General features: G+C 40.9%; 1 protein-coding gene across 4 annotated transcripts in view; it reads right to left on the reverse strand.

Annotated features, from left to right (window-relative positions):
• Positions 1 to 27,997, reverse strand: part of KLHL32 (kelch like family member 32) — a 216,236-nt gene that overhangs the window by 154,358 nt on the left and 33,881 nt on the right. For all 4 annotated transcript variants that reach the window (XR_009818173.1, XR_009818174.1, XR_009818172.1 and 1 more), the window contains exon 4: positions 4,129 to 4,236. Coding sequence is in view for 1 of the 4 variants with exons in the window: in XM_061989709.1 (XP_061845693.1) it covers positions 4,129 to 4,236 (108 nt within the window). In the remaining 3 variants the exon portion in view is untranslated. The remainder of the gene's footprint in view (positions 1 to 4,128; positions 4,237 to 27,997) is intronic.

Raw genomic sequence — 27,997 nt, forward strand, 5'->3', positions numbered from 1 at the left:
ACTGTTTTGGGAGAGCCTATTTTCAGCACGGAAACTTTTCAAATGCCCAAAGGTTTTCTTTTAAGCAAAACCACCTTTTATTGTAAATAGGAAAAACTGTTTTACTGTGAGGGTGAGGGAGCCCTGGCACAGGCTGCCCAAGGAGGGTGTGGAGGCCCTTTCCTTGGAGGTCTTCAAGACCCACCTCGACCTGATGTGACCTGATCTAGATGGGACCTGCTTCTGCAGGAGGGTTGGACTAGATGATCTCTAAAGGTCCCTTCCAACCCCTACCATTCTGTGATTCTATGACAAGTGACCCACCATCCAACAGGCACACTGGCCTATTTAGGGGCTATCCCATCTGTCCCATTCCTCCAAATGACATTTTGTCTCTTGGTAACAGATGAGTGAAAAACCAAAAAACCCAGTCAAAACCAGCAAGCAACAGTGTCCACAACTCTCTAAGCCAGTGGTTAACACTGACAGAAGGAATCATGAGCTCCAAACTGTGCAAGAAGAACTGTTTCTCTCTATTAGTAATCTGTATTACATAGTTCCTGTATTGATTATACTTCATCCATCACCATTCCGGTGCACATCTTGCACTTGCAAAATGTCCCTGTGAGAAGGAAGAGTGAGTAATCTAGTCACTGAGGCTCTGGCCTGGCCTTATTGCTGCCAGCTGTTAAGTAAAGGAGAGAATGACCTTGAAACCCTTTTATGAAGAAAGGATATGTTAACCACAACAGTAGAAGAGAGTTGTATTTCTGAGTTCTGAACGTGGGGGTTACACGGCAACATGTCTATGGCCAAGAGGAAAAATATTTAAGATACAAACCAAATTCTGCTGCTATTCCCTTTTTAGTGTTTATTTATATCATAGAATCACAGAATGGTAGGGGTTGGAAGGGACCTTTAGAGATCATCCAGTCCAACCCCCCTGCAGAAGCAGGGCCACCTAGATCAGGTCACACAGGAACGTGTCCAGGTGGGTCTTGAAGACCTCCAAGGAAGGAGCCTCCACACCCTCCCTGGGCAGCCTGGGCCAGGGCTCCCTCACCTGAACAGTGAAATAGTTTTTCTTCTTATATTTAAATGGAACTTTTTGTGTTCCAGCTTCATCCCATCACCCCTTGTCCTGTTTCTATATACCATCAAAAAAAGTGCTGGCCTCAACCTGCTCACATCCACCATTTATATACTTGTAAATATTAGTAAGATCCCCCCTCAGTCTCCTCTTCTCCAGACTAAACAGCCCCAGTTCCTGCAGCCTTTCCTCATGTCCTTCTTTCTAATGATTAGGAAACACAGTAACAGATTAATTCAACTAAAATTATTTGTGTTTAACTTGAGTTTTACAATCTTGTCTTCTGCTGGAACAATCAATCTTCTCTTAAAAGCCAAATCTTTCCATGAGCAATTACAATAAAGCACTTTCTGCTTAAGCAGACAGAAAGATGAAGTTTACCCACAGGCATATTTCAAATTAAAACAGGAAAAAGAGGCAAGGATGACAGAGTCTTGTTTCAGATTGCAATATCATGCTAAAAATTCCATTTCTTCATTTTGGGAACTTTCAGAATCTGGAGGCATCCATAGTGCCATCATGCAATATGGAAGATTTCCACCAGATGTCTCCAGTACATTATTTAACACACAAAGTAAGATTTGAGTTACTACCCTGATAATGCTGGGATGCAAGTTTAGCACAACGTTAAAGAAATAAAAAAGAAAGCTGAAACTAAATACTTATCTGTTTAGAGATGGATCCCTTAGGGCTGTCCCTAAACTACTGTTAGCACCATGGTGTTACTTAAAGAAACAGACATTTTCTGGACTAACATTTTGGTCAAAGATGTTTTAAAAAGCCAAAAGAGTTAATGGCTTTCACTTTGAAGAGGCACAACACATCACATCTTGCCACCTGTGTTTTGCAAGCAATGCAAGGCTGTACTTGGTATGAGCGAGTTGGGGGTTAGTAATTTGTTTTTCAAACCCAAAACAAGTCACAGACTCAAATTAAAGACGACTGTTACCAAAACTCTCTCTGGTCCAAGCATGCAGTAACCCAGTTATTTATTAATAGCCTTTGTGGATTTACTCCCACTCACTACCTTGAAATGTTCACCCAGACACTGCCAGCCTGAGTCGGTACACAAGCAATGCTCAATACATATAAACCCAGTGCCAGAAGAGAGTTTCAAGGGCAAAAGGGAAAATTCAACACTGCTAATTCTCAGCATATCACTGAGTTATGCCTTAAAAGCATCTTTATAAGGGAACTCCTACTCATTTTTCTGTGCTTCGAAGTAGCACTTGGTGTAGCTGATAGACACGACAAAGCAAACTTTGCCTTATGATCACTTATATATATGAGCAACTCTGCATACGTGCACATCTATATTTAACTCAAGAAGCCCACTCATTTATTCTAAGTAGAATATACCTGAAAATGAAAGACTCAAAAGTCTCTAAAGGTTCAAGGCTAGAAGGCACACGTATATACCAGGGAGCTGAGGGTACTATCCTGGAAGCAACATGAGGCAGATTGTTGGCTTATATAAAAACCAAATCTGTCTTCTCAAGGTTCTCAACATATTTTACACAGGTTTACCAGACTTCACATTTTGATGAAAGATAGGGGAGTATACCTCTAGTCACAGTAGACAAGATGGGTCAGATATAAACCAATTACAATCAATCCTCTCTACAGATCCCTCCATTTAGCAACAGGAGTTCTCTCTTCAGAATAATCGATCTGTAGTTTCAAATGACTGATATGTGCTCAACAGCACAGGGACATTCCATTTTATACATCAAACCTTTCAACTGAAAGAACAACAAGCATACCAAAGACAAGTCATGTGCTGAGATCTTCAGCCAATGCAGGAATACAACATGGCATCTCCATCTCCTCTATCAATCAAATCTTTCCATAAGTTATGCTTTCCTTAACAGCACAAACATGGAAGTTTCAAGGGCTAATCTCTAAGGCCAATGCTAAAGGACAACTATTGTATGGGCTGGTGACAAAAATAACTGCTTTAAAACAGGTTAAAAAGAATCCTTCTATTTAATTCTCTTTTAAAAAAACTAAGGCCACATACTTATTCACCCCCACTATGAAAACAGATGCTTGAAATTTGTACCACCCAACAGCTCTTCCAGACTGAGAGAATATGGTTTTAAGCTTTCTTTTTGCAAAATGAACTAATAACAAACACCAGTGGATTCAATTGTTGTAGCAATGTTTCCAGAAGTAGCCTGGTTACCTAGAATTTTAGAGTCCAAAGCAAAAATAGCTCCCTATCCATGAACTCTGAACTGAGATGAAGTCACAAAGCAAGACTGTGAGGGTGAGGGAGTAGTGGAAGAGGCTGCCCAGAGGGGTTGTGGAGGCTCCTTCCTTGGATGTCTTCAAGACCTGCCTGGACACGTTCCTGTGTGAACTGATCTAGGTGATCCTGCTTCTGCAGGGGGGTTGGACTAGATGATCTCTAAAGGTCCCTTCCAACCCTACCATTCCATGATTCTAAGACTGTCCAAGCATGCAGAGATATAGCAGGTCATAGACACTTTATTTTTTGGTGAGGGGCAGAGGGAAGAGGAGCATCATTCTGCATTTTTAAAGCAGCATAATGTGACACATAAGCTGGTATAACAAGTGTTACAATAAAGATGTATAGTACCTATGAGCACTTACAGATGTTTGCATTGCATCTGTTGAGAGAGTAAGAGACCACTTTTCCCCTCAATTATGCAATCTGTCAAAGAGCAGAGTTTATAAATAGTTGTTCTTAAGAAAAGAGGGTCTTTTCCCTGTCTTTACATTTAATGTAGCATGCAAAATCAACTCATATTAAGTTTCTGTGAACAGCCAGGCCACCATAAAAGGGGCATACAAGTCCTAGAGGATTCACTACCTGGCAACAATGCACATCATCAGTATTTTTATTCAGACAATGCCTCTAAAGAAAAAAACTCAATCCACAACAGTATAGGAAAAGTAAGATCTGTTAAATCAAAAGAGCTTTTACTGGACAGTACACAACAAAAATAATTCTCAGTGCCTCTGTAAACATCACCTTCAGTTTTTACTGCAGTTTGCTTTCACTTGTGTCTCTTAATTTAAGTACTGTTTAATACCTGTCCTGTATATGCAAAGTCCAGGGCTTGTTTTAAACCGAGGCTTGTGACACCATGCAAATTCACCTCATCAGCTTCGCTTTCAACCATGCAGAGACTGAACATTGCCTATGGAAAGAAAAGAAATGTTATTAACCATTAAAGACATTATCCAGTGAAGATCCAGGAAGAGGAGGATTGATCTTTTCCCTCTCCACTAACCTTATGTTTTTCCTTGGGTAAGAATTGTAAATAGCAACAGATTGTGAGTCAGAAAGAGATCTATACCAGGTTTTCAATGCTAACCCCAGAGCTATCACTCCTGCAACTGAGTCCTTTCATCAGGAAAGAAATACAAACAGCTAGTGTAGAAAAGCAAACAAATCCCTTTGATGAATGTATATATATTTCTTAGCTAAGTAATTGAGGTAAAATCAGTGGGAACAGTCACACAGTAAGGTAGTATTCAGTGAAAGAAGATAAAGAACTCGACTCTAGGAAAAACAATCTACACCAGCACCACTAGAAATTACATCTATAGTGTCATTATAGATAGTAAGGAACAACCAGCTGTACATAACTACTTGCACAAGGAGATGGGGCAGTCAACACACCATCTTCTATAAACAATTATTTCCAAATCAGTGTCTCAGACCAGCACGTGAATAACTTAATACTCGAGTTATTGAATGGGGAAGAGGATGGAGATGTAGCCACCTAAAAGCACAAACTCCCCTTACTGGTTATTGCTCCAGTTTCTCAGATGATAAAAGCCAAAATAACATCAAGGTTAGCCACTGCTTCTTTCATCCACTCTTCTTTTTCCAGATCATCACTCTTCAGTGCCTCCCTGGACTGAAGCAGCCCTACTCAAGTCTCTGGATCCCTGCAGGAATCTTTTTCTTCCCATCTCTGTTAGATTCCTATCTTTGTCCCTTACTCTTCCCTCCCAGCCTGCACTCCTGCTGCAGTATCTCTGCTTACCACTCCTTCCCTCCTCTTATCAGTCCCATTCTCCACTCATCGTCACTCTCCCACACGTTTTTTAACAAAAGACACCACTCACAGTCTTCAGACAGTAAGCTGTGAACAAATAAACTGAACAGTTCCACCATCTGTCACTGCTGAAGAGAGTCTAAACTTATTCCTACTAGTTTTTGTGACAAACTTAATGCCTCTACAGAGGCTACTAAACCTCACCTTGGAGGTAAAAGCTGACAAAGGCTGGACTCGATCATCAGAAAGGTCTCTTCCAGCTGAATTGATTCCATGACTCTATGATTTTAAGTCTAGTAACTAGAAGCACTTTTTAAGACCATACCTTCTGCTACTTCTGTCTCTACTCTGGCTGACACCTGCCAGAGCTCAAGCAGTCAACAGACACATTGGATGTCATATGTACAACCCGTCCACCAAGCACTGCTGAATGTGAAGGAAAAAACAAGCCCTACCTCCCATCTAACAGTTTGGCACATAGCATTCACCTAGACCCAGATAGTCTCTTCTTCAAGAATCAAGTGTTTCCTGCAGATGAGTAATTGCTCCTGAAAATGTTAGTATTTTCATCATGGAAATGTCATAATTAGACATAGATTTGTTGCCAACAAATCATCCAGTATAAGTAACAGTACATTTTTTGCAGTTTCTTACTTCAGTGGTGATATTGGGGCTTCTTCAAACTGGCAACAGAAAAGAAGCATCAAATCTCAAACAAAGACACAACCATAAAATACACCTAGATAAAAAAAAGTCTAACAAATTCAGACACTCTTCTAATTCTATTAAAAATGTATTTAGAGTTGGACATTTCATTTAAATGCATCAAATAAGCACTGGAAGGGGTTACACAGATGGGATATGGAATATCCTTCTCTAGAGACATTCAAACCCAACTGGACGAGTTCTTATGTGACCTACTCTAGATGGTCCTGCTCTGGCAGGGAAGTTGCACTGGATGAGCTTTTGAGGTTCCTTCCAGCCCTTGAGAATCTGTGATTCTGTGGATAGCTACTATGAGGCTTGAGGACTTGCCAGAGGCTGTAAAGTACCCATGAGCCACTTGCTGCTTGCAAAAGCAGACCTGCAGGTTGTGTGTAGAAGAGACGAGCTTCTCTCCTCAGGAATTCACCACTAAAACACTTTTGATAATATTCCTTTCATACACCAGTTCCTGAATAAAGAGAGTAAAGTCTCAGAGCAATACCTATCTACTGGGGAAGAGCTTCACACCTTCTGTACACACACACATCACACACTGCCTGCAGAACAGTTGGAACTGCTCTGTGACACAAGATCCTGCATGCTCTACATTCTCCAACTGTGCTGCAGCAAGTCTCTGTACACTACCTACCTGTACACAGCAACCACCAAAAGACAGTGTGGTTATTAATAAAGTTTCTATTCTGATCAAGGGCTCATGTCTCAAACAATGGGTTAATCTTACAAAGAAACACTTAACTGAACCTTATCTGTAGACCATGTATTACTTCTATGAGGAACTGGTAGCATTTGCACTTGTAGGCTTACTAAACCTTTAGGAGACTATTCTACTGTATCACAGAGATTCCAATATTGTCCTTAAACAGGGTTTATCACTACATCTAACTTCCAGCAGAGCTTTGTCTCCCTGACAACCAGCACTCTTCCAGGCAAAGCTCAGGCTATAGTTCAGGGGATAACTCAAGCCATGGTTGTCTCAAATAGACAGCATGGACAAAGCCAACTGGTTTGCAGAGGTGAGAAGGTTTAGCCATATGGACACAAACCATGCTGTGGGGCCACTTTTAGGGGCAGAAAACAAGCTTGTTATCCATCTTATTTATTTGTATAGGCTATCAGAACTGTAGCTGCCAGTAAGCTGTTCCAAACCCATTTGGATGAGTTCCTGTGTGACCTACTCTTGGTGGTCCTGCTCTGGCCAGGGGGTTGCACTGGATGAGCTTTCCAGGTCCCTTCCAAACCTTGAGATTCTGCGATTCTATGGCTTTGCATGTCATGTGCTATATGCAGTCGACTTTCTCTCATACAATACTCTGAGTATTCTGTGGAAGTTTCTGATGCTGAGCACACAATACATTTGTTTTTCAGGGAGCAAGGACAAAGAATTTGATCAAAAGTTAAGGTCTGCAATGGTCCTCACAAAGTTCACATTCAGTTGAAGTGGATTAGCCTCCAGGAAAGTAATGTCCCACACAGACCAACCTACTGATCCACACTGCCTTCACCAGCAGGCAAATTTCACTCTTGGCCTGATGGTTTAAAGGTTTAATCCAGCATGAAAAAAATATCTGTTCAGTCACACACAGAAACTGAGTGCAAACTCAGTCTTTAATTTGCACTGCTGTATTAGAATATTGTTAAGTGTAGAAACACATGGGTCATTAAATTCTGGCTTGAGACTTCACCAGTATCTTTAGAATGAGTTGAGCTGTCAAACTCCAATTTCAGATAAATCTCTGAAAACACTCTGAGGTTTTGTGAGCTTAAATAGATCCATCAGTCATGCTTTCAATGCAAGTTTAGAAGCCTACTTTATTTTTCCCTTGAGTACATTAAAAACAAAGCAGTAACATAAACATCTCATGTGGATGTACAAATGACAAACAAGAAAAACAATGAAATATAGAACATTTGTAGAAGTGCCCAATTCAAAGTTGAACTTAGCAGAAAAGTTACCTCATTTGGCTCACCATTAAATGTCAGCCATTTCAGTTGTTAATTTCATTCAACAATGCTAATAGATCATACTTGATGTGAAAATAGTTCTGCTTGGACAAAATAAAATCATCTTTGAAAATGCCTCAATTGTTCTCCAAGACCTTCATGAGAGCAGGCAGCACAGGTCACTAATATGCTAGCCAAAGATCCCTTCTATAATAAAACCCACTGGTGAGAAGACCTATTTTTTCACCCATTCCTTTAAATATCCAGGTCTTGTTCTGTCATCCCATCAGTCAAAGAGCCAGTATTGTTGGAAATAAAGTAGTGGTTTACATTCTGCTATTTTAGTGAAGATTTTAACTAAGTAAACCAATTCCTCAAAAGAAAAGTAAACACAATCCACTTGCCATTCATTGCTCTGCTCCAAAATTCAAGTGTCACCACCCTGTCACAAATAGATATACTCCACTTGTGGAATTCCACCTGAGCTCACACTTGTTTAAGAAGGTGTATGGATGGACCTCATTTTTTGTGGGGCAGGCAGACACTTTATTAGCTGTAAAAAGAGGAAGAAGTGAGGAATCAACCCTCCATTCTTCTTCTGACCTTGGCCTGAAACAGAAACAGCTAGAGAACTATTCCCAGTGGAGAAAAAAAATCAAGCACACAATCCCTGGGTAAAAACAATAAAGCCATAAAGCAACCCACAGATTCTTAAAATTTCACTTTGAAGTAGTGTGGTAAGTTGGTGGTGCACCTTTATAGAACACAGAACACAAACCAGAATGGCACACAGCAGCTGGGTGATGCTCAGATGTGACCAGAGCTGACACAACTGGGCAGAACAGCCTAAGTAAAAGATGTTTAGCACAGATATTGAGTTTAACTTTCCATGGTTCTAGAGTGATAGAGGACTGCTGGAGAGAGGCTAGTGTGTGGCTATCAAGATGATGAGGGGACTGGAGCATCTCTCTTAAGAGGAAACTCTACAAGACCTGGAGCTGTCCAGAAGGGAAGACTGAGGGGGAATCTTAACAACACCTATAAATACTACAGGGTGGGTGGCAAGAGGATGGGGCCAGTCTTTTCTGTGGTTCCCTGTGACAGGACAAGGGGTAATGGGGACAAGCTGGAACACAAAAAGTCCCACTTAAACATAAGGAAAAACTATGTCAGTGTTGAGGTGAGGGAGCCCTGGCACAGGCTGCCCAGGGAGGGTGTGGAGGTCTTCAAAACCCACCTGGACATGTTCCTGTGTGACCTGATCTAGGTGGGACCTGCTTCTGCAGGGGGGTTGGACTGGATCATCTCTAGAGGTCCCTTCCAACCCTACCATTCTACCATCCTGTGAACTTTCCACAGTCAGCTTTTGCTGCTGCTTAGCTTTCAAAAACAAACTGCAAGATGGGTGTAAAATGACATCTAATCAGAATAATATATTCCTGTTAAAATAAGTATAAATACGACCAAAAAAAAGTGTCGAGATACATCGATTTTATCACTCAGCCATCACTGCAGCAAAATGTACCAACTCCTTCACAACATACAACCTTAAAAACAGATGCTGGGGTCAGAGAAACACCAGAGGATATTCAAAATCCCCAAAATATAAATTGCTCCCTGTCAGAAGGGTGAAGTACGAAATTGCTCCTTGCTTTTAAGTCATTTTCTCACTTATTCAGATGTTTCATATCCACAAGAGTAATGAGCTTGTCCTCATTTGTACACATCAATCATTCAGTGATGTCAGGCATAGCAAGCTGTAAATCATCACAAAACAACCAAGTTGCGTGATATTGGACACAAGTAAACACTTCCAGGGAATTCCACAAACGTCAGTAGCCTTTTAGAGGCAACAAACAGAATGAAAATATACACAGGAGGCAGGCAAATGAATATAAAAAGAACAAATGGCTTTTCTGTTAAACAATACAGTGACCAAAATAAGTAACCTACTGCAATGATCTAGGGAGGTCAGCTGGAATTGTTATTACTGAGCTTTTATATTATGGGCATTTAAAACAATAATAATACATTCAACACTGACATAACCACTGGTTTCTACTTGAAATCTGCATGAAACCTCTTTAATATTTAAAAGATGTTAGAAGGAAATTAATTAAGTCATTAAATGAACAATGACAAGATACATTTGTCAATACTGGATAGAAGAGAAATTGGTAAAATACCTGGAAGCTTGAGAGAGAAGATGACCAAATTGTCATCGGGGCATGTAGTAACAGTATGTGAAGCTAGGTAGATGTATAAAAAAATTAAGTAGAAGTGTTTTCTGGGTTATCAACAGCTAGAAATAGGCATTTTAGATACCAGTTTACAGAACTTAGTGGGATGAAATATCTTTTCTAGTCAACTATAGAGGAAGCTTAAACATTTAGCTGAGCCTAGATGCCTAAAAATGGTGAAAACTGTAATCTTAAGAGGTAAGAGTGAATTGTGCCCTTTTAGTGTGCCTAATTTTAGGAGAACAGAAGAATTAAAGTACTTGTGGAATGAAGCAATGACAGCAATCATAAACTGAGAAATGTTTGCACACAGAAGTTTGCTTCCTGTGACAAATTATCTAAGAACCAGAGTTTTCCTTCACATCTCTGAACTCACATAAAGTCATTTCTAGTTTAAAGCTTTAGGGGAGTGGGTTTTTAAAAAACAAAAGTTTCAGAACATCAACTATGAAAGGTTGAATCTACAAAAAATGCCTTCAGTTTGCCCAGCTAGACCTTCTTGTGCTCATTCCTTACTTCAGCTACGCCAGCCTTTAGGTGACCTCTCTGATTTGTTCTAAACTGGACATGAGTAAATGATCATTTAAACTCCTGCATTCATGAAACACCTTGGCTCTTTTAGGAGTAAAGTACATAGTTTCAGTGCATACCAATTACCTCTAAAATATCTCAAAGTTTCCTCAGTGAGATTATAAAGAGACATTCATCATTATCCGTTTTTTGGGGAGTTGAACCAGATGATCTCTAAAGGTCCCTTCCAACCCCCACCATTCTAGGATTCTTTGATTCACTTTCAAAAGAAGTCTAAACCTTCAAAAACCAGAAAGTAAATAGAGTTTACTACAGCAATCTACAGTAACATTTCAAAATTACCTCCCTGAGTTTTCTCAAACATTGTTTTAATAACTGCTAGTAGCTCAAGTACCAAGTTCACTACGCTACAAAATGAATATTTGGATCTCCCCACCTGGTCACCCCTATATGTTTGACCTACACCAATTGGTTTTTGTCCACAGACTTAGAAGTAAATAGCAAGCACTTAAAAGTCCTGGCACTCTTCAGAATCACTTCCATTAAAATCACAGACTCACAGAATGTTAAGGGTGGGAAGGGACCTCGAAAGCTCATCCAGTCCAAACCCCCCTGCCAGAGCAGGACCACCTAGAGTAGGTCACACAGGAACTCATTCAGCTGGGTTTGGAATGTCTGCAGCAAAGGAGACTCCACAACCCATTTGGGCAGCCCCTTCCAGTGCTCTCTCACCTCAACAGGAAAGTTGTTTTTCCTTGTGTTTCTTTAATGTTCACAGTTTCAGCAAGGCCAAAGTTGTTTTGCACAACACATTGCAAATCTCTCACATCCGTCCTTCTCCCACTCAGCTTACCCTGTCACCTTTCACCCCTGACTTGACTTGGCAGCTGTAAACTTTTGAAACTGATGTGCAAGAGTCTGCCTTTACCTTCTGCTGTTCTTGTGTGGCTGTCCAGAAATCTGACACATTTTCTAGCATAAAGGGCATAAACATTTGCTGCACTTCCTTGCAATCACCACCAGATAGGGAGAGTGGAAAGTTGGCACAAAGCAAACAAGCATTCTTGTAGTTCCTTTCATTGCACCACACTCAAAAAGAGGAACATTCAAGAAGTCAAGATGAACTAACAGTAAGTTAACTTAAACATACACAAGCTTTCTCATCTCTAAGTCAGTACAGAGCTCTGTGTTAAAAAACTCACTCCCACTTTTCATACTAATTAGCTACTATATTGTAAGCACTCTCGTGAAATGTTAGGGGGAAAAACTCATATCAGTCTCACCATAAATTAAACTTCAAGTACACCATCGTACCCAGCCTCTTTACTAAGGCTGAGCTCTGCAGGGAAAAGTTAAAATGCACCAAACTTGTTTGGCATTCATGTTAACTATTTAACTAACTTTTTTCCACCCAGTTCAGAAACATGTCTGAAGAAAACTAAAAGCTGGATATATACTTAGAGCTGAGAAAAATCACACTACAGCAATTTTGAAAGTAAGTGTACATCTAGTCTATCAAACTAATTAGTAAAGAAATGATCAATGAAATTGCCAAAATTTTCCTTAGAAACAGGCTGCCCAGAGGGGTTGTGGAGGCTCCTTCCTTGGAGGTCTTCAAGATCCACCTGGACATGTTCCTATGCAACCTGATCTAGGTGAACCTGCTTCTGCATTGTGGTTGGACTGGATGATCTCTAAAGGTCCCATCCAACCTCTACCATTCTATGACTGTTTTACTGTTTTTAAAGAGCAGAATTGTCATCTCAAATTTCTGCCTCCACGATTACAGAACGATATGACTTGAGGATTTGAAAATCATTTCTAAAAGAAGAGAGGCATCTTCATTAAGTGCAGTGTTTTATTCAAACTCACCCACAGTGTATGCACTTACTTCTACACTCACATGTCTTTCTTCACAGGAAATTGATCGCACTTGTCATCTCACGCTTTAGAGAAGCTGTGAAGAAAGTAAACTAACATGTCAGAGATCTTGGATCAATGTCCTACACTGCTCAGGGAAGTCAGTTATGATGTGATGCAAGATTGTTTTATTGCACATGTAATTTTAGGCTTGTAAGAAATATTATTGGCATCAATGGAACAGCTTGCATTCTTTCTGATTTGGGACCTAAGCCTATCTGTACATAGGTGACACAAACTTTTCAGTATCCAGTCCCAGGATCTATTTGAACCATAGACTCTTTCAGGGCAAACCATTCTCCTTCACAGTTGTCACTGAAAATAGCAACTCACTCTTAGTGTTACAGCAATATTAAATAAAGAAATCATAATCTACTTAATCTCCTTTGTTGTACTACTCCTGAATTAACCTTCAGGTGTTCTTAACTTCATGTTCTAATCCTTCATTATGTAAGCAATATTACTTTGTTGTTTTCACTTATCACAACCACAGAAAATACTCAGAATGTATTAACAAGAGGCAAAATACTACTTTGGCAGATGACAACATCATCTAACATCAAATTCTAGGTATGTGTAGATATATATATTCTAGCTATGTAATGTATACTTATCCAAAGAAGCAATTTAATATGTGAATGTGTCCTTACTGCATGTAAAAGTCTGGCTTCTTGCTCTCATAACTAGCACATCACATAATTTGCTTTGCTTTCCTCCCAGTTTAAGCCTGTCTATCCTAAATCAATCATCAGCCATATCCTCTGAAGTTTCTTGCACACTGAAAAACATATCCATCAATACCAACTGCGTTAAATATGATTAAGAGGTTCATTACATGATTCTTCTGAAAGAGTTCTATATAAATTTTCAGAGAAAATGTCACATAACATCAATCACAGGTAACTGAGCCTCCAGTAATACATCTGCTCAATGAATTCTACCGAAATATTGGGGTTTCAACCATTTCCCATGCAACTAAACGGAATCCTGGAAAATGAAAAGGTCGGTTATCACTTATAGTTTAAGGGACTATGCAGATAAAGAAATCACTAATAGTAAAAGAAACAGCAGCAAAATGTAATTTTATGCACAGTACTGAAACCTCATATGCAAGCTAATTCCTGTTCATACAAAAATGCATCACTTTCTTAGTAGCTTTAGGAATAAGTAATGAAAATTGAAGAGCTACCCTACTGTTTAGAAGACCTAAGGATTTAATATTTTTCCCTCTTTGTATAGTGCATATTTTTAGGGGAGTAATGTGGCAAGAACAAAGTAACTGTTAGGTCTTATTTGTGGTTGTAATAAGGCACAGGGTCTTCATTCCCAGTTAAAACGAAAACCAACATGAACATTTGTTTCCAACAAGTTACATTTTTGGCTGAACTTGCATCAGACCTAATTCATGTTTTGACTATTAAATTTTGACTACCAGTGTAATGCAGCTGTAGTGGGTTTGTCTAGGACAAGTTTTGGTAGAGGGGAGTCTACAGAGGTGGCTTCTTTAATCAAAGAGCTGCCAGAAGCTTCCTCTGTAGCTGATAGGGCCAGTGCCAGTTAGCTCTAAGATGGACCTGCAAGCTGACTAAGGCTAAGCCAATTAGTGACTAAGGTAACCCCTCTGTGATTAATGTATTGGAGAAGGGGAAGTTGTTGCACAGTTGCTAAACTGCAGCAGCAGCAGAAGAGAGTGAGAATGTGAGAACATCTCCTCAGGCACCAAGGTCAGTGGAGAAGGAGGGGAGAAGGGTGCTTAAGCACTGAAAGAAAGACTCCCCTGTGCCCTGTGGTGCAGCCCATGGTGAGGCAGCTGTGCCCCTGCAGCCCATGGAGGCCATGAGGGAGCACAGACCCACTCTCAGCCCACGGGCTGGAGCGGGTGGATGCCTGAAGGAGGCTGTGACTCTGTGGGAAGCTCACCCTGGAGCAAGTTCCTGGCAGGACCGTGGGGAGAGACAAGCCCAGGCCAGAGCAGGTTTGCTGTGAGGACCTGTGACCCTGTGAGGGCCCCAGGCTGGAGCAGTCTGTCCCTGAGGGACTGTTCTCCTGTGGGTGACCCACGCTGGGGCAGGGTGTGAGGAGCTGCCCCATGGCAGGCCCCAGGCTGGAGCAGTTGGTGAGGAGCTGCAGCCCATGGGAAGGAGCCACGCTGGAGCAGTTGGTGAGGGACTGTCTCCCATGGGAGAGACCCCACAGTGTGGCAGTGGGAAGCGTGAGGAGGCCTCTTCCTGAGAATCAGCAGCAGCGAAGTCCATCTGTAATGAACTGAATGCATCCTCTGTGCTGCTGGAGAGGAGGAGGCAGAAACTCAGGAGGGGTGAGAGGAGATGTTTAAGGATTTAGGTCTTATTTCTCATTTCCTTAGTCTGTTTGATTGTTCATTAATAAATCAAACCATTTCTCCCCAAGTTGAGTCTGTTTTGCCGTAATAGTAATTGCTGAGTGATCTCTCCATCCTTATCTCAGCTCACAAACCTCTCGTTACATTTCTCTCTCCCCTGTCCAGTTTAGGAGGGGGAGTGATATTATGACTTGGTGGGCATCTGGCACCCAGCCAGGGCTGAACCACCACAGCATCTTCCTCCTTATATGCACAAACATAATTTAAGACACAAAGAGAAATGACAGAATCGTGGAATGGTAGAGGTTGGAAGGGACCTTTAGAGTTCATCTAGTCCAACCCCCCTGCAGAAGCAGGGTCACCTAGATCAGGTCACACAGGAACATGTCCAGGCAGGTCATGAAGACCTCCAAGGAAGGAGACTCCACACCCTCCCCGGGCAGCCTGGGCCAGGGCTCCCTCACCTCACAGTGAAACAGTTTTTTCTTATATTTAAGTAGAACTTTTTGTGTTCCAGCTTCATCCCATCACCCCTTGTCCTGTTGCTAGCTACTATAGAAAAAAGGGATGTCCTAACCTCCTGACACCCACCCTTTAGATATTTATAAATGTTAATAAGATCCCCCCTCAGTCTCCTCTTCTCCAGACTAAACAGCCCCAGTTCCTGCAGCCTTTCCTCATATGAAAGATGTTCCAGTCCCCTGATCATCTTGGTGGCCCTGTGCTGGGCTCTCTCCAGCACTTCCCTGTCCCTCTTGAGCTGAGGAGCCCAGAACTGGACACAGGACTCCAGATGAGGCCTCAGCAGGGCAGAGTAGAGGGGGAGAAGAACCTCCCTTGACCTGCTGGCCACACTCTTCTTGATGCATCCCAGGCTGCCATTGGCCTTCTTGGCCATGTTACATGAATGTAACATGTTACTCCTCATAAGCCACCACACCTTCACTAAAAAGTAGTCTAAATTGTGCTGTAGAAACAAAAGAATTCTACAATTCTCATGTGCAACCCCATATCAGAATAATAAATAACATTGAACTACTACAGCTACAGTAACCTTATTAGTTCAAATAGTTCAAAATGAGTCATCAGGCAGTCCTGAATACCAAAATTATTGTTTTCATTGTGGCAGAAGCCAGAAAACTCAATTGTAAAGACAGTGCCATGTAAATCACTGCATAAATCTGCAGTAATGTGCAGTCTGTCCTAACAGCAGTTACTCTTAAGCAGGCCTGCCTTTTTGAATATTATGGGAGCAGCATAACTCGAACCAGATTTTTTCCAGCATCCCCAGTCGAGCACAGAAAAGTATGAGTCACATTTGCAAATTTTGGCTTAAATTGGTTTAATGCTTCCCAGTGAATGCATAAGCCTATTGTTCATGTCCTTTGATGATTTTAGCAAGTGATATCAAAAGCAAGCCCAAAATAAAACTGGAATAAAAGTCAGTCAGCTCTTGAACTTTTAACTACCACAATAAATTTCATTCAGAGAGGCAAAGCTGCTTGTGGTTTCTTTTTGCAGGAAGAACCATGGTCAGAACTTTTGACACTTTTAAGGGGCTTATTTTTAAAAGCATACTTCATACAATGCCATCAAGCTTCCCACCTCAGTGCATGTGGACTAAAACTAAACAGCTGTACAGTAAGGTTTAATCTACCAGAACTGCAGTAACATAACAGTTGTGATTATTACAATTAGTTTGCTAAGAAGTCATTTATACTATGATGCAAATATCATTAGACACTGACATCCAAATGCTCCAAGCAATAGTAAACTACAGCAATTATCTTCTCTTCTGCAGCACAATGGCAATAGCACACCTATGGGAGAAGCCTAATGTTGGTATTTTAAATGGTTCATTTTATGAAGGTTTATACTAGATAACTTTTATATCTGACCCATTTTAAGAGGGTTTGAACTAAATACCCTTCACATCTTTTAAAACAATCTTGTTTTCCATTATTATTATAAATCCATTAAGGTTATAGTACAAATTTGCTAAAGTACCCTTAATTTCCACCAAGATATCTATTAAATTACTTTATACAAAGGCCAAAGAATAGAAACAGCTCACTGGCCATTTCTTTTTGGTTTCCCCACATCCTTTTACTGAAAAAAACTGCACAAGAAATTAAACAGTAACAATTAGTTCAATAAAAGAAGGACTTGACTGTCCAAGCTTGTGTTAATATCGCAGTTATTTGTCACAGTAACTTTCATCATCAGTTGAGTTTTGCACTCCATCAGCTATCTCCTCTGGAACAAATGCCTCTAAAATCATCTCTGGTTTATTTTTAGTAGCCTACATTTGACTGTGCTCATTTATCATTTGGCTCTTCATCTCCAACAAACCAACCCCCTCTAAACTAACACACCACGATGACATCAGTTTCATTATTGCCACAAATTCTATAGCCTACACATCTTCTCCTTTGTTGACATCTACCTGTGGCAAGGTAGATCCTTAAATGCCAGGTATGACAGCTTCTGAAGATGCAGATGAACATTTCATAAAGTGTCTCAATATTCAGTAATTTTGATTTCTAATTAGCTTTGTGTACATTTGTTGCCTGTTTAACTGCTGCCTTATCACCTTGGAAGGCCACATTATTTCATCAGTAGCTGAGAATGTTCCACATGTCTAATAATTGGTAATTTCATTTTTGCACACACACAAATGTAACATTATTTTTCTACATATAGAAGCAATAGCTGAAGCCTACTGCTGTAATGTATGTTATGCTGGGCTGTAATCATTGCTTTTCCACAAAGGAGATTCACAAGAAGCTTTTGACAAAGGCCTTCAAAAGCCTTGAAGGCAAACTAGGCAAGAGAAAAAAGAGGAGTGATCTTTGTTTGGGTAAGTGACTGAATACATAAAACAGTGAACAAGAAAAGAGCAGGACAGTTTTCTCAGGCAACAATGATTCCAGTGGAGCACCTCAGCCTGGGCTCATGCCTAGAGATGATGTGGGAACGGGTGAGAACACTGAGGCAAATCTAGTCAATATAGTAAGGACACAGGCAAAACCTAATAAAATGGAAATGGATTGTATAGGATGATCAGCTGGTTTCTAAATGGCAGCTATAAAATTAACAGATGAGAGTTTCACAGGACAGTCAACCCTATGCTCAGGAACAGTAAAAAAATATCAAAGCTCTGAAATTGCTGGGCAAGAGAGAACAAAAGAGAAATGATCCCTATGCCCAGGCAGAGTTCTATGCTTTGCCTACTGTTGCATGTAGTTCTCTTACCATCATCTCATAAAAGATAAACCAGAGCTACATAAGCTTAAGAGATGGGCAAAAAGCAGCATCAAGCATACGAATCAGCTTCCATTTGAGTATCACCTAAGTCAGAAATTCCCAATCTGAAAGAGATGATCGAGTGCCATGAGAATAACAACTTGGAACTGACTGTTCATTGTCTTTTCTAACAGAAGAAATTGAAAGAATCAGGTGAAACTGGTGGAAACCAGATCCAGAAGAAACAAAAAGTAATTCTTCTCTCTAGAGAACAGAGTGAAGAGAAATCTCACACAGGCTCAATGGGAAAAAGGCCAAAATAGATGACAGACCTACTTATGATTGTTGAACAGACAAAAATCACACCCTGCTCTGGAAATGACCCTGAGCTGAAACCAGCTGGGGAATTCTCAGGGACACACCACATGCATTGAGGCTGGATTTACTCTTTTTTCTCCAGGCATCACAAACAGCTACTGCTAAAGCAACCAGACAATGATCCAGCACAGTGTGGCAATTCTTACACTCTCAAGCAATGCCATTCAGGGCTTCTCCCTTTTTTGAGATATCATGTATTAGGTAGTAGATGGAGAGGCAGTTCATTCATCAGCTCATTCAGTAAGAGTGGACTGGGACTTAAAGAGGTTTCAGATGCCTAAACTTGAAAACTTGTTGACTTCAGCAGAGGAACTCCTGCCAAAGACACACAATCAGCAGCATCTTACAAAGCTGTCAAATGGACAGGAGTGTTAAATGTAGAGGCTCAACAGCTTAAACCCAACCTCTTACTAGATGAAGGCCTACAGTGACATGACTTTAACTAGCCAATGTTACAATTCAGTCTACTAAAAAGAAGCTGTTAACAGGATGTAAAAAATGGCACCACTGACAATGAAGCAATTGAAGAATTTGTTTAAAGAAGGATATTTCCTCTAAAACTTCCAACAAGCATATGCACTGTGATGGGCTTTTCCCCACACAAATGAAGGGGGGGATGAAACTCTGAGAGAGCATCTGAAAGAAAAAACAGCTATTTCAATAGTGTTAAGATATGTTAATATCAGCTGAGGGAACTGGAGTTGTTTGGCCTGGAGAAAATGAGGCTGAGTTAAGATATTATTGTTCTCTATAACTACCTGAAAGAACATTGTGGTGAGTTGGGGACTGGTCTTTTCTGCCAAATAACAAGTAATCAGAGAGGAAACAGCCTCAAATTGTGCCAGATTAGATATTAGGACAAATTTCTCCACCAAAAGGGTCATCAAGCACTGTAACAGACTGCCCAGAGAATCAGCTGACTCACCATCCCTGGAGATATTTAAAAGATGGTGCTCAAGGACATGGCTTGGTGATGGACTTGGCAATGTCTTAAGGCTCTTTTCCAATCTAAATGATTCTCTTGATTCTCTGTGTACAGGTGCAACATGTGGATCAGATGTTGTTTCTAACACTTCTACAGTCTCATCTCTTTCTTGGGATACTTTTAATGTTATTAAAATGGTACATGGGTCCTAGTCACTGAAGCTAAAAGTGACACGCTGCCCAAATAGTTCATGCAGGTGTTTTCAGCTTCACTACACCCACAGAATAATAGCTTTAATTTCTCCTGACATTGTGTAGGAAGATACTGATGGAGACTGCAAAATACAGAAGAGGGTCTATTGCATCCAACAACATTCTAAATTATAAGACTTCTTCTCAGTCCTTGTAGTCTAGTGAAGAAAACAGGTATGAAACACTTCCCTACCACAGGCATGCCCCAATAAATCAGCTTTCAACTTAGCAGCACATAAATTGCTGATGAGCCCTGCTCAGCTTCAGAACACTTGCTGTTACAGCACTGCAAAATTGAACTGAGGTAGTCTGGAACAAGCAAAGAAGAGGGTAAAGAAAATTGGCAGTTACAGCCACAAGGCTGCAAGACTCCTTTCCATCCTGCTTTTCCAACTGAGAAAATGCATCAATTCAACTGTAACTAAACACCATGGGTTATAACACTAATTTAATTGAGGACAAGCAGCCACAGTTTCCTATGGCCTATCTCACTAATTGCAGATATTCCACCATACTTCCTCATGGTGCACTTACCTAGCACACAGAAAAGCAAGAAAAAGAAATAATCAAGGGGAAGACTGAAGAGAACAAGGCTCCTTATTGCCTACCATCTGGCAGTGGCAGAATGCCAATAAATTTATATACTATGACAAGTGAAACATTTACTCCAGCAGTAAAAAAAAACCCAACTGTTGGGAACTTGAAAATAGAATTCAGAAAAGATTCCTGAAGATGTCTTTGATAGCACCCACAATTGCAATGATTAGGATGAAAAAGGTAAAATAACTCAGATACATCCCCTTAGTCTATGTTGAAGGACATAGAAACATTTCTTTTAAAAGCTTAAAAACATTTGCAAACCATTTTTGTGCACACTCAGAAGGAAAAACGTTTGTTCAGATAAATATTACACAAGCCACCTCACACCTGCCATGCTACTTGCAACAACACTTGATTAAACTTCATAAAAATATTGACAATGACTATATCAAACAATACTTTAGGAAGTGAAGTACTGTTTTCCTGGCAATCAACTTTAACTGGATTACCATAGAATTACTTACAAAACTCTAATTTGTATTATCCCTCTCTTCTCTGCCTGGAGAAGAGACTTCTCTGGAGTCCTGTGTCCAGTTCTGGGCTCCTCAGCTTAAGAGGGACAGAGAAGTGCTGGAGAGAGGCCAGCACAGGGCCACCAAGATGATCAGGGGACTGGAGCATCTTTCATACGAGGAAAGGCTGCGGGAATTGGGGCTGTTTAGTCTGGAGGAGACTGAAGGAGGATCTTATTAATAGTTAGAAATATCTAAATGATCGGTGTCAGGAGGTTGGGACGTCCCTTTTTTCTATAGTAGACAGTAACAGGACAAGGGGTGATGGGATGAAGCTGGAACACAAAAAGTTCCACTTAAACATAAGGAAAAACTCTTTCACTGTGAGGTGAGGGAGCCCTGGCCCAGGCTGCCCAGGGAGGGTGTGGAGTCTCCTTCCTTGGAAATCTTCCAAGAGCTGCCTGGACATGTTCCTATGTGACCTGATCTAGGTGACCCTGCTTCTGCAGGGGGGGTGGACTGGATGATCTCTAAAGATCCTCAGACACTACTATGAATCTTCAAGTATCTCCTGCATTGCTGGCATCACTCACAATCATGTGTACTGTGCCACATTTGGCTGATCTCATGTGTAGAAGAATTAAACTATAGTGCTAAACAGTTGCCAGTGTGCTGAAACAGTTCCCTAGATTTCTTACAGTACAGTAGTGAACGTTACAAGGTCAATAATCACAACCACAGAACCACTACTAAGCTGTTTACCTTCCCAGGTCTGTAGTTAGTAGTCTCATACAGGTAAAGTGCATCACAATAACCCAAGAGAGATTAAACAGAGAACTATGAGAGGAGGGGAAATATACTTAGAAGAGATATCTTTATCAAAGTTGTTAGACAATTGGACTGCTGGTGTGACAATAAATGGGAATACTATATCCAGTTCTGTAGGGCAATTTGGAACTGCTTCTGAGTTAGGGCACTGATAATAGAGAATGGCACAGGACAATATGAATTTGTATGGCAAGGACTAGAAATGAATTGGTCAAAAGTCTTGAGACTTCTCAGACTGTGGGAAAGAATAAAGAGTAAAAAGATGGCAAGGATAAATAAGTAAATGAGTGATGACACACAGCTGTGCATAAATCACAGTAACAGCAGAAATACAGCTTGGTATGTCATGGAGAACATTTCCACTTTCATGTAAGTTATCATTAGTGAGAACAAAGATAGAAGGATGCAAGGAATCATAGCAGGATGCATGGTTTGTCACCTCTGGGATGTTCATCTGACATCTCTACAACTGTACATCTGGCTCCTGCAGCTGATCTGTTAATATAGCATGGGAATGTCAGATTTAAATGAATAATAGTTCCACTTGAGGTCTTTTTCTAGCCCCAAGCCATATATGGATAGGTACGGCTACTTCTGAACAACTAACAGACTAGCTTTCTAGCTTGAGCACTTGTGGAGGACTTTTGTACTGAGTTCACAAGCAGGCTTGCTTCTCTTTCTTGAACCCTTACAAGCAGTACACAGATGACCCCAAATTCAGGATGATAGTCTGCATAGTCTGGATGCAACACATACTATTCCTACAGTAGTTTCCTACTACACTTAAAAGAATGTTGGACTTCAGCCTGTACTGTCCCAACCAAGTCTCTCCTAGATACATGTTCAGGAGCTGGCACAAAAAACAGCACTTGGCTCAGAATCTACCAGATTTTTGTACTTTCTGAGTCCCTGCTCAATCCTAACATGGTAGATTTCATAAAGAGAATATGGATGAGGAAAGGGGAAACGTGGTCATTTCAGCTACAGATCACATCTATACACATCAGTTACACCTACATACTTAGTTCTTTAACAAAAACGTGAGACTTCTTTAACTAAAGTGCTCTAGGAACAGAGTCTTTGTTGTTTTAGTTCCACTACAAATCAGAGAACAGCTGAGGTTAAAATGGACCCTTGAAGGTCATTCTGTCCAATTCCCTGCTCAAGCAGAGAACAGAACTGTGTCTATGTGGCTTCTGAATATCTCCATGGATGGAGAGTCTCCACAACCTCCCTGGGCAAAAAGTGCCAGTGCTCAGCCACCCTTACGGGGGAAAATAGACATTTATGCCCATTGCCCCTTGTCCCGTCACTGGGCACCACGGATAAGAGCCTGGCCCTGTCCTTCCTGCACCTTCCTTCACGAATTCACATACATTGTTAAGATGCCCCCCAAGCCTTCTCTGGTCCTGGCTGAACAGCTCACTCAGTGTTTTCTCATGGGATAAAAACTCCATTTTTATAACCATCTTTGTGGCCCTTCACTGCACTATCCAGTATATTCATGTCACTCAAGAATCCAACAAAGGACAGCTGTGGGTTATTAACATTCCAGTGGTGATCACTATATATATTACATAACAATGTTTCCTCCACAGCACACTTCAGTTGTCTGTATATTTGCAAATTGGTTAAGACTGCATTTAGCACTGCCTGCCTTGCTCAGAACTCAACAAAGCCAAAACCCATTCCAAACACTGATCTTCAGTTGTCAATTCTACTCACAATAGCTTACAATATGAGGAGATGCAGCAGAAGAAGAGTCAATCAGTTGCACTGATTGATGCAGAATCTGTTGTTAACTGCCATTTCCTTCCTTTTGTTATCTTGTTCACAAAGACAAACTTAGAACTTCAGCTTTTGAATTGATTAAAATACTGCTTTTGGGTGCAAGTCCCAAGCAGACAACACACATAGATGATTTCACTTCAAGTTACCTGCTAGATAATTATTACAAGCAGGTAAAATCCTTATGAAGGAGATCATGTGAATGATTTCAGTTGAAGAACTTGCAGTATTTATTTTAAAAACAAAGGCATTTACAACTTTAACAAAAACAATGACTCTGTGCTTAGGGAAAAAGAAAAATGCATTTGTTTGGGAAAAAAGTTAGATGACTTACATGACCAAATCCACCAAAGCTGTGTTATGCCATTAATATCGATGAAGGAGGTTAGTACTTCAGATACATAACAATTTCTAAATGAGAAAATGAAATTAAAATGATCCCAGGAAAAAATTAGACATGTAAGAGAATTATTTCTCAACCTACACAGGAAGCTAAAAATGAGGCTAAGAGCGTCTTTTGGCACAAAAGTGTCAGTAATGACCAGATATGACTAGAAACAGAGAGATTATTTGGTCCAATTGAAGAATTAACATTTTTTAATGTTATCTGGAAAGACAGTTTCTAAGTAGCATCATTTGAAGGGTACAATAGCAAAGAGAATAGAATACCACTCATTTGGTACATGCACATCAATGGTAAAAGAGTAAGAAATAAAATCACATTACCAAGGGGAAATCCTGTTTGACAAACCTGATGCCTTCTATGAGTGCATAACCAGCTGGCTGGATGAGGGGAGAGCAGAGGATCTCATCTACCTTGACTTCAGCAAGGCTTTTGACACTGTCTCCCACAACATCCTCATCAGAAAGCTCAGGCAATGTGGCTTGGATGAGTGGACAGTGAGGTGGATGGAGAGCTGGCTGAATGATAGAGCCCAGAGGGGGGTGATCAACGGCACAGAGTCGAGTTGGAGGCCTGTGGCCAGTGGAGTTCCACAGGGATGGGTTCTGGGGCCAGTCTTGTTCAACATCTGCATCAACCACCTGGATGAGGGGACAGAGTGTACCCTCAGCAAGTTCCCTGCTGGCACCAAACTGGGAGCACTGGCTGATTCCCCAGAGGCTGTGCTGCCATTCAGCGGGATCTCGACCGGCTGCAGAGTTGGGCACAGAGGAACCTCCTGAGGTTCAACAAGGACAAGTGCAGAGTCCTGCAGCTGGGGAGGAACAACCCCATGAACCAGGACAGGCTGGGGGTTGACCTGCTGGAGAGCAGCTCTGTGGAGAGAGACCTGGGAGTGCTGGTTGATAATAAACTGACCATGAGCCAGCAATGTGCCCTCGTGGCCAAGAAGGCCAGTGGCACCCTGGGATGCATCAAGAAGAGTGTGGGCAGCAGGTCAAGGAAGGTTCTGCTCCCCCTCTCCTCTGCCCTGATGAGGCCTCATCTGGAGTCCTGTGTCCAGTTCTGGGCTCCTCAGCTCAAGAGGGACAGGGAAGTGCTGGAGAGAGGCCAGCACAGGGCCACCAAGATGATCAGGGGACTGGAGCATCTTTCATACGAGGAAAGGCTGCGGGACCTGGGGCTGTTTAGTCTGGAGAAGAGGAGACTGAGGGGGGATCTTATTCACATTTATAAATATCTAAAGGGTGGGTGTCAGGAGGTTGGGACATCCCTTTTTTCTATAGCATCTAGCAACAGGACAAGGGGTGGTGGGATGAAGCTGGAACACAAAAAGTTCTACTTAAATATAAGAAAAAACTATTTCACTGTGAGGTTGAAGGAGCCCTGGCACAGGCTGCCCATAGGAGTTGTGGAGGCTCCTTCCTTGCAGGTCTTCAAGACCCACCTGGACATGTTCCTGTGTGACCTGATCTAGGTGACCCTGCTTCTGCAGGGGGGTTGGACTGGAAGATCTCTGAATGTCCCTTCCAACCCTACCATTCCACGATTCTATGACATTACACCACAAACACAGCAGGTAACTGATTTCTTAGAACTAAGTCCCTTACATCTGTCCTCAAGATATGTTAAGGAGCACTTTTTTCTCTTTATAATGCAGGTAACAAGACCTCAAAACTATTTACACCAGACAGGTTTTGTATATCTCAGATATTTTTTCATAAAAATTAGTTCTCAAACCTTATAAAGAACCAATGCAATATGCTGCAAACCATGAACAATCAGCAATGTATCTACAAAGTGAGGAACTATCTGTTGACAGAGAGGAAAGATGGCACAAAAAAACCCAGAAAAGAAACTGCTTAAGAATCAACTGTGACAGTTATAAGTACAAACTCTGTATGTAAAATTAATATCTACTAGTTCATTTCAGAAAGACTCTTCTAAGAACTGAACATGCTCATTGTGGAAAGAAAAAAAAGTAGGAATATTATTGACATTTAAAATCTATTCTAGTTAATTGATACAATTTTGTTCATCTTGATTACATGGAAAATCTGCATCTCTCTCAAAAAGATCAAAGTCCTGTGACTATAAACCCACTCAAATGAAAAATAAGGAAGAAAGGAGTTATTCTGACTGGAAAACCAATGCACTTTGTAGAAGAAAATGTTTGAGGTTATATAATCACCTGCCAACACTGCAAATGCCTACTAATGAAGTCATGCAGTAACATTTCATTTTGCTCCCAGAGGGGAAAAGAGAAAAAGAATCTTTTAATTGGCAATCACTTAGCTTGCCAGAGTTATCACAATGCACACGTAACCACTAACTCCAGCACCTTGTCTTGCTGCAATAAACTTGAGACAAATGGCAAATTACAGCGTGTCATATGGAAAAGCTTGCTTCAAGTGCTGCTTGTTGCTTAAAAGGGAATTAATAAAAATGCATATGTTTACTATTTGTTATAGAAGTCTTTTAGGATATGGAGCTAACTCCTGTACTCCTTAGCTCACTTCGAAAGATGAGCTCCTTCAGGAGATCCTGAAAAGCAAGCAAACTGAAACTCCTTGTTTGCAAGTGTCTGATCTTGTAGTTTAACTCTAGTTTTAATACAGCCTTTCTGTGCAATTTCCTAAGGGTTTTTTTCCTTAAAGCATAAACCACAATATTTTGGTGCACATATGTCACAGACTCCCAAATCAGCTGCTAGGCTTAGGCTTAGGATTTAAATGCCAAAGATTTTTTAATACAGCTGGAATTACAAGACCAACTCTATCAACTGGAATAAGGGATGTCTAGGCTATTACCCTAGAATGCTGGCCCTTAGGATTTTGCTGAAGCTCAGGTCTCTGGCTTGTCTTAAAAAAGCAAATGAAGCTTCTACTCCAGACTCCTCAAAGAAGAATTGATAAGGCAACCTCTGTTTGTCCTTCTCCCCTCTTTCACATGCAATGGCTCCAATTCCCTCAGTCTGTAGGATGACACACATGCAGTTACCCTTCTAAAGCATTAACAAACTTTCCTTTGCAGTAAAAAAGTGGCAATTTGAAAAATATGCTGTGCAGTTGACTTCTTATTGTCATCAAGAAAAGACAATTCCAGCAGTAGCTCCATCTAAATCAAAGTAGATACAGAACATGTAGATAACCACAAAAGGGCTCTACAGAAAGCAAATATCTTGTCTCTTGTACAAGCTGTTTTACAGGCATGGCAAAACGACTCAGAAGACATTCATGCTCATTCATTGTGATGAATGTGTAGATTTTAACATATTTCTGTGTAGAACTGAATATATTTTTAATGTAATGTGTGATGATAAGAACTGGAATGTCAACCTCTCCAGATAGAGCTGAAAGGTAGCCTGATGATCTATAAGCCACAGAACCCAGAAGCTAGGGTAGACAAGTTGTTGATGTACAGCGTTCTCAGTTTTACTCAAGGCAACTCCAACTTCTGATGTTCCCAGAATCTCAAAAACAGCAGCCCTGCACTTATATCTCACAAAATTAATGAAAGCTAAGTTTCCCTTGGCAATGACTTCTTCATAAATGGCTTCAGGGTTAGAATACCCCACAAGATTCATCCAAAAATGTCTCCAAGAAAATCCAAGAAAAACTAAAGGTAGAAATCATAAGGGATCTCATTAATATTGAAAAATATCTAAATGGTGGATGTCAGGAGATCAGGGCATCACTTTTTTCTGTTGTATCCAGTGATAGGACAAGGGGTGATGGAAAGAATCTGGAACATAAAAAGTCCCACTTAAACATAAGAAAAAACTATTTCACTGCTAGCGTGATGAAGCAGTGGAACAGGCTGCCCAGGGAGGGTGTGGAGGCTCCTTCCTTGGATGTCTTCAGGACCCACCTGGACACATTCCTGAGTGACCTGATCTAAGCTGGGACCTGCTTTGGCAGTGGGGTTGGACGAGATGATCTCTAGAGGTCCCTTCCAACCCCTCTCGTTCTGTGATTCTATGAAATCATCTTACACAGTACACTAAGTTTGAAGCACACATGTCTAGTCTTCATGATCAGTGGACAGAGATCTGGCACTTCCAGATGGTCATTCATTTCATTGCATTTCATTCTAAACAGATCTCTCTTCCACTATTATCTGGAAATGCCCATTTCTCTTCGCTGACTCCAAATGAAGCTTGGCATCATTCTCCTAAATCTTAGGAAATGAATGCTTGGGGAGCTCAAATTAAGCAGAGATCCCCTAAATAGAAAAACAGTTTCAATGTAAAGCATTATTACTTTTTCTAAATCATGGAGAAGAACCAGAGGTGGGCTACTGAGCTAGGAAAGGATTTAGAACA

The sequence above is a fragment of the Colius striatus genome, chromosome 2 (genome assembly GCF_028858725.1).
Source record: "Colius striatus isolate bColStr4 chromosome 2, bColStr4.1.hap1, whole genome shotgun sequence".
Lineage (NCBI taxonomy): Eukaryota > Metazoa > Chordata > Aves > Coliiformes > Coliidae > Colius > Colius striatus.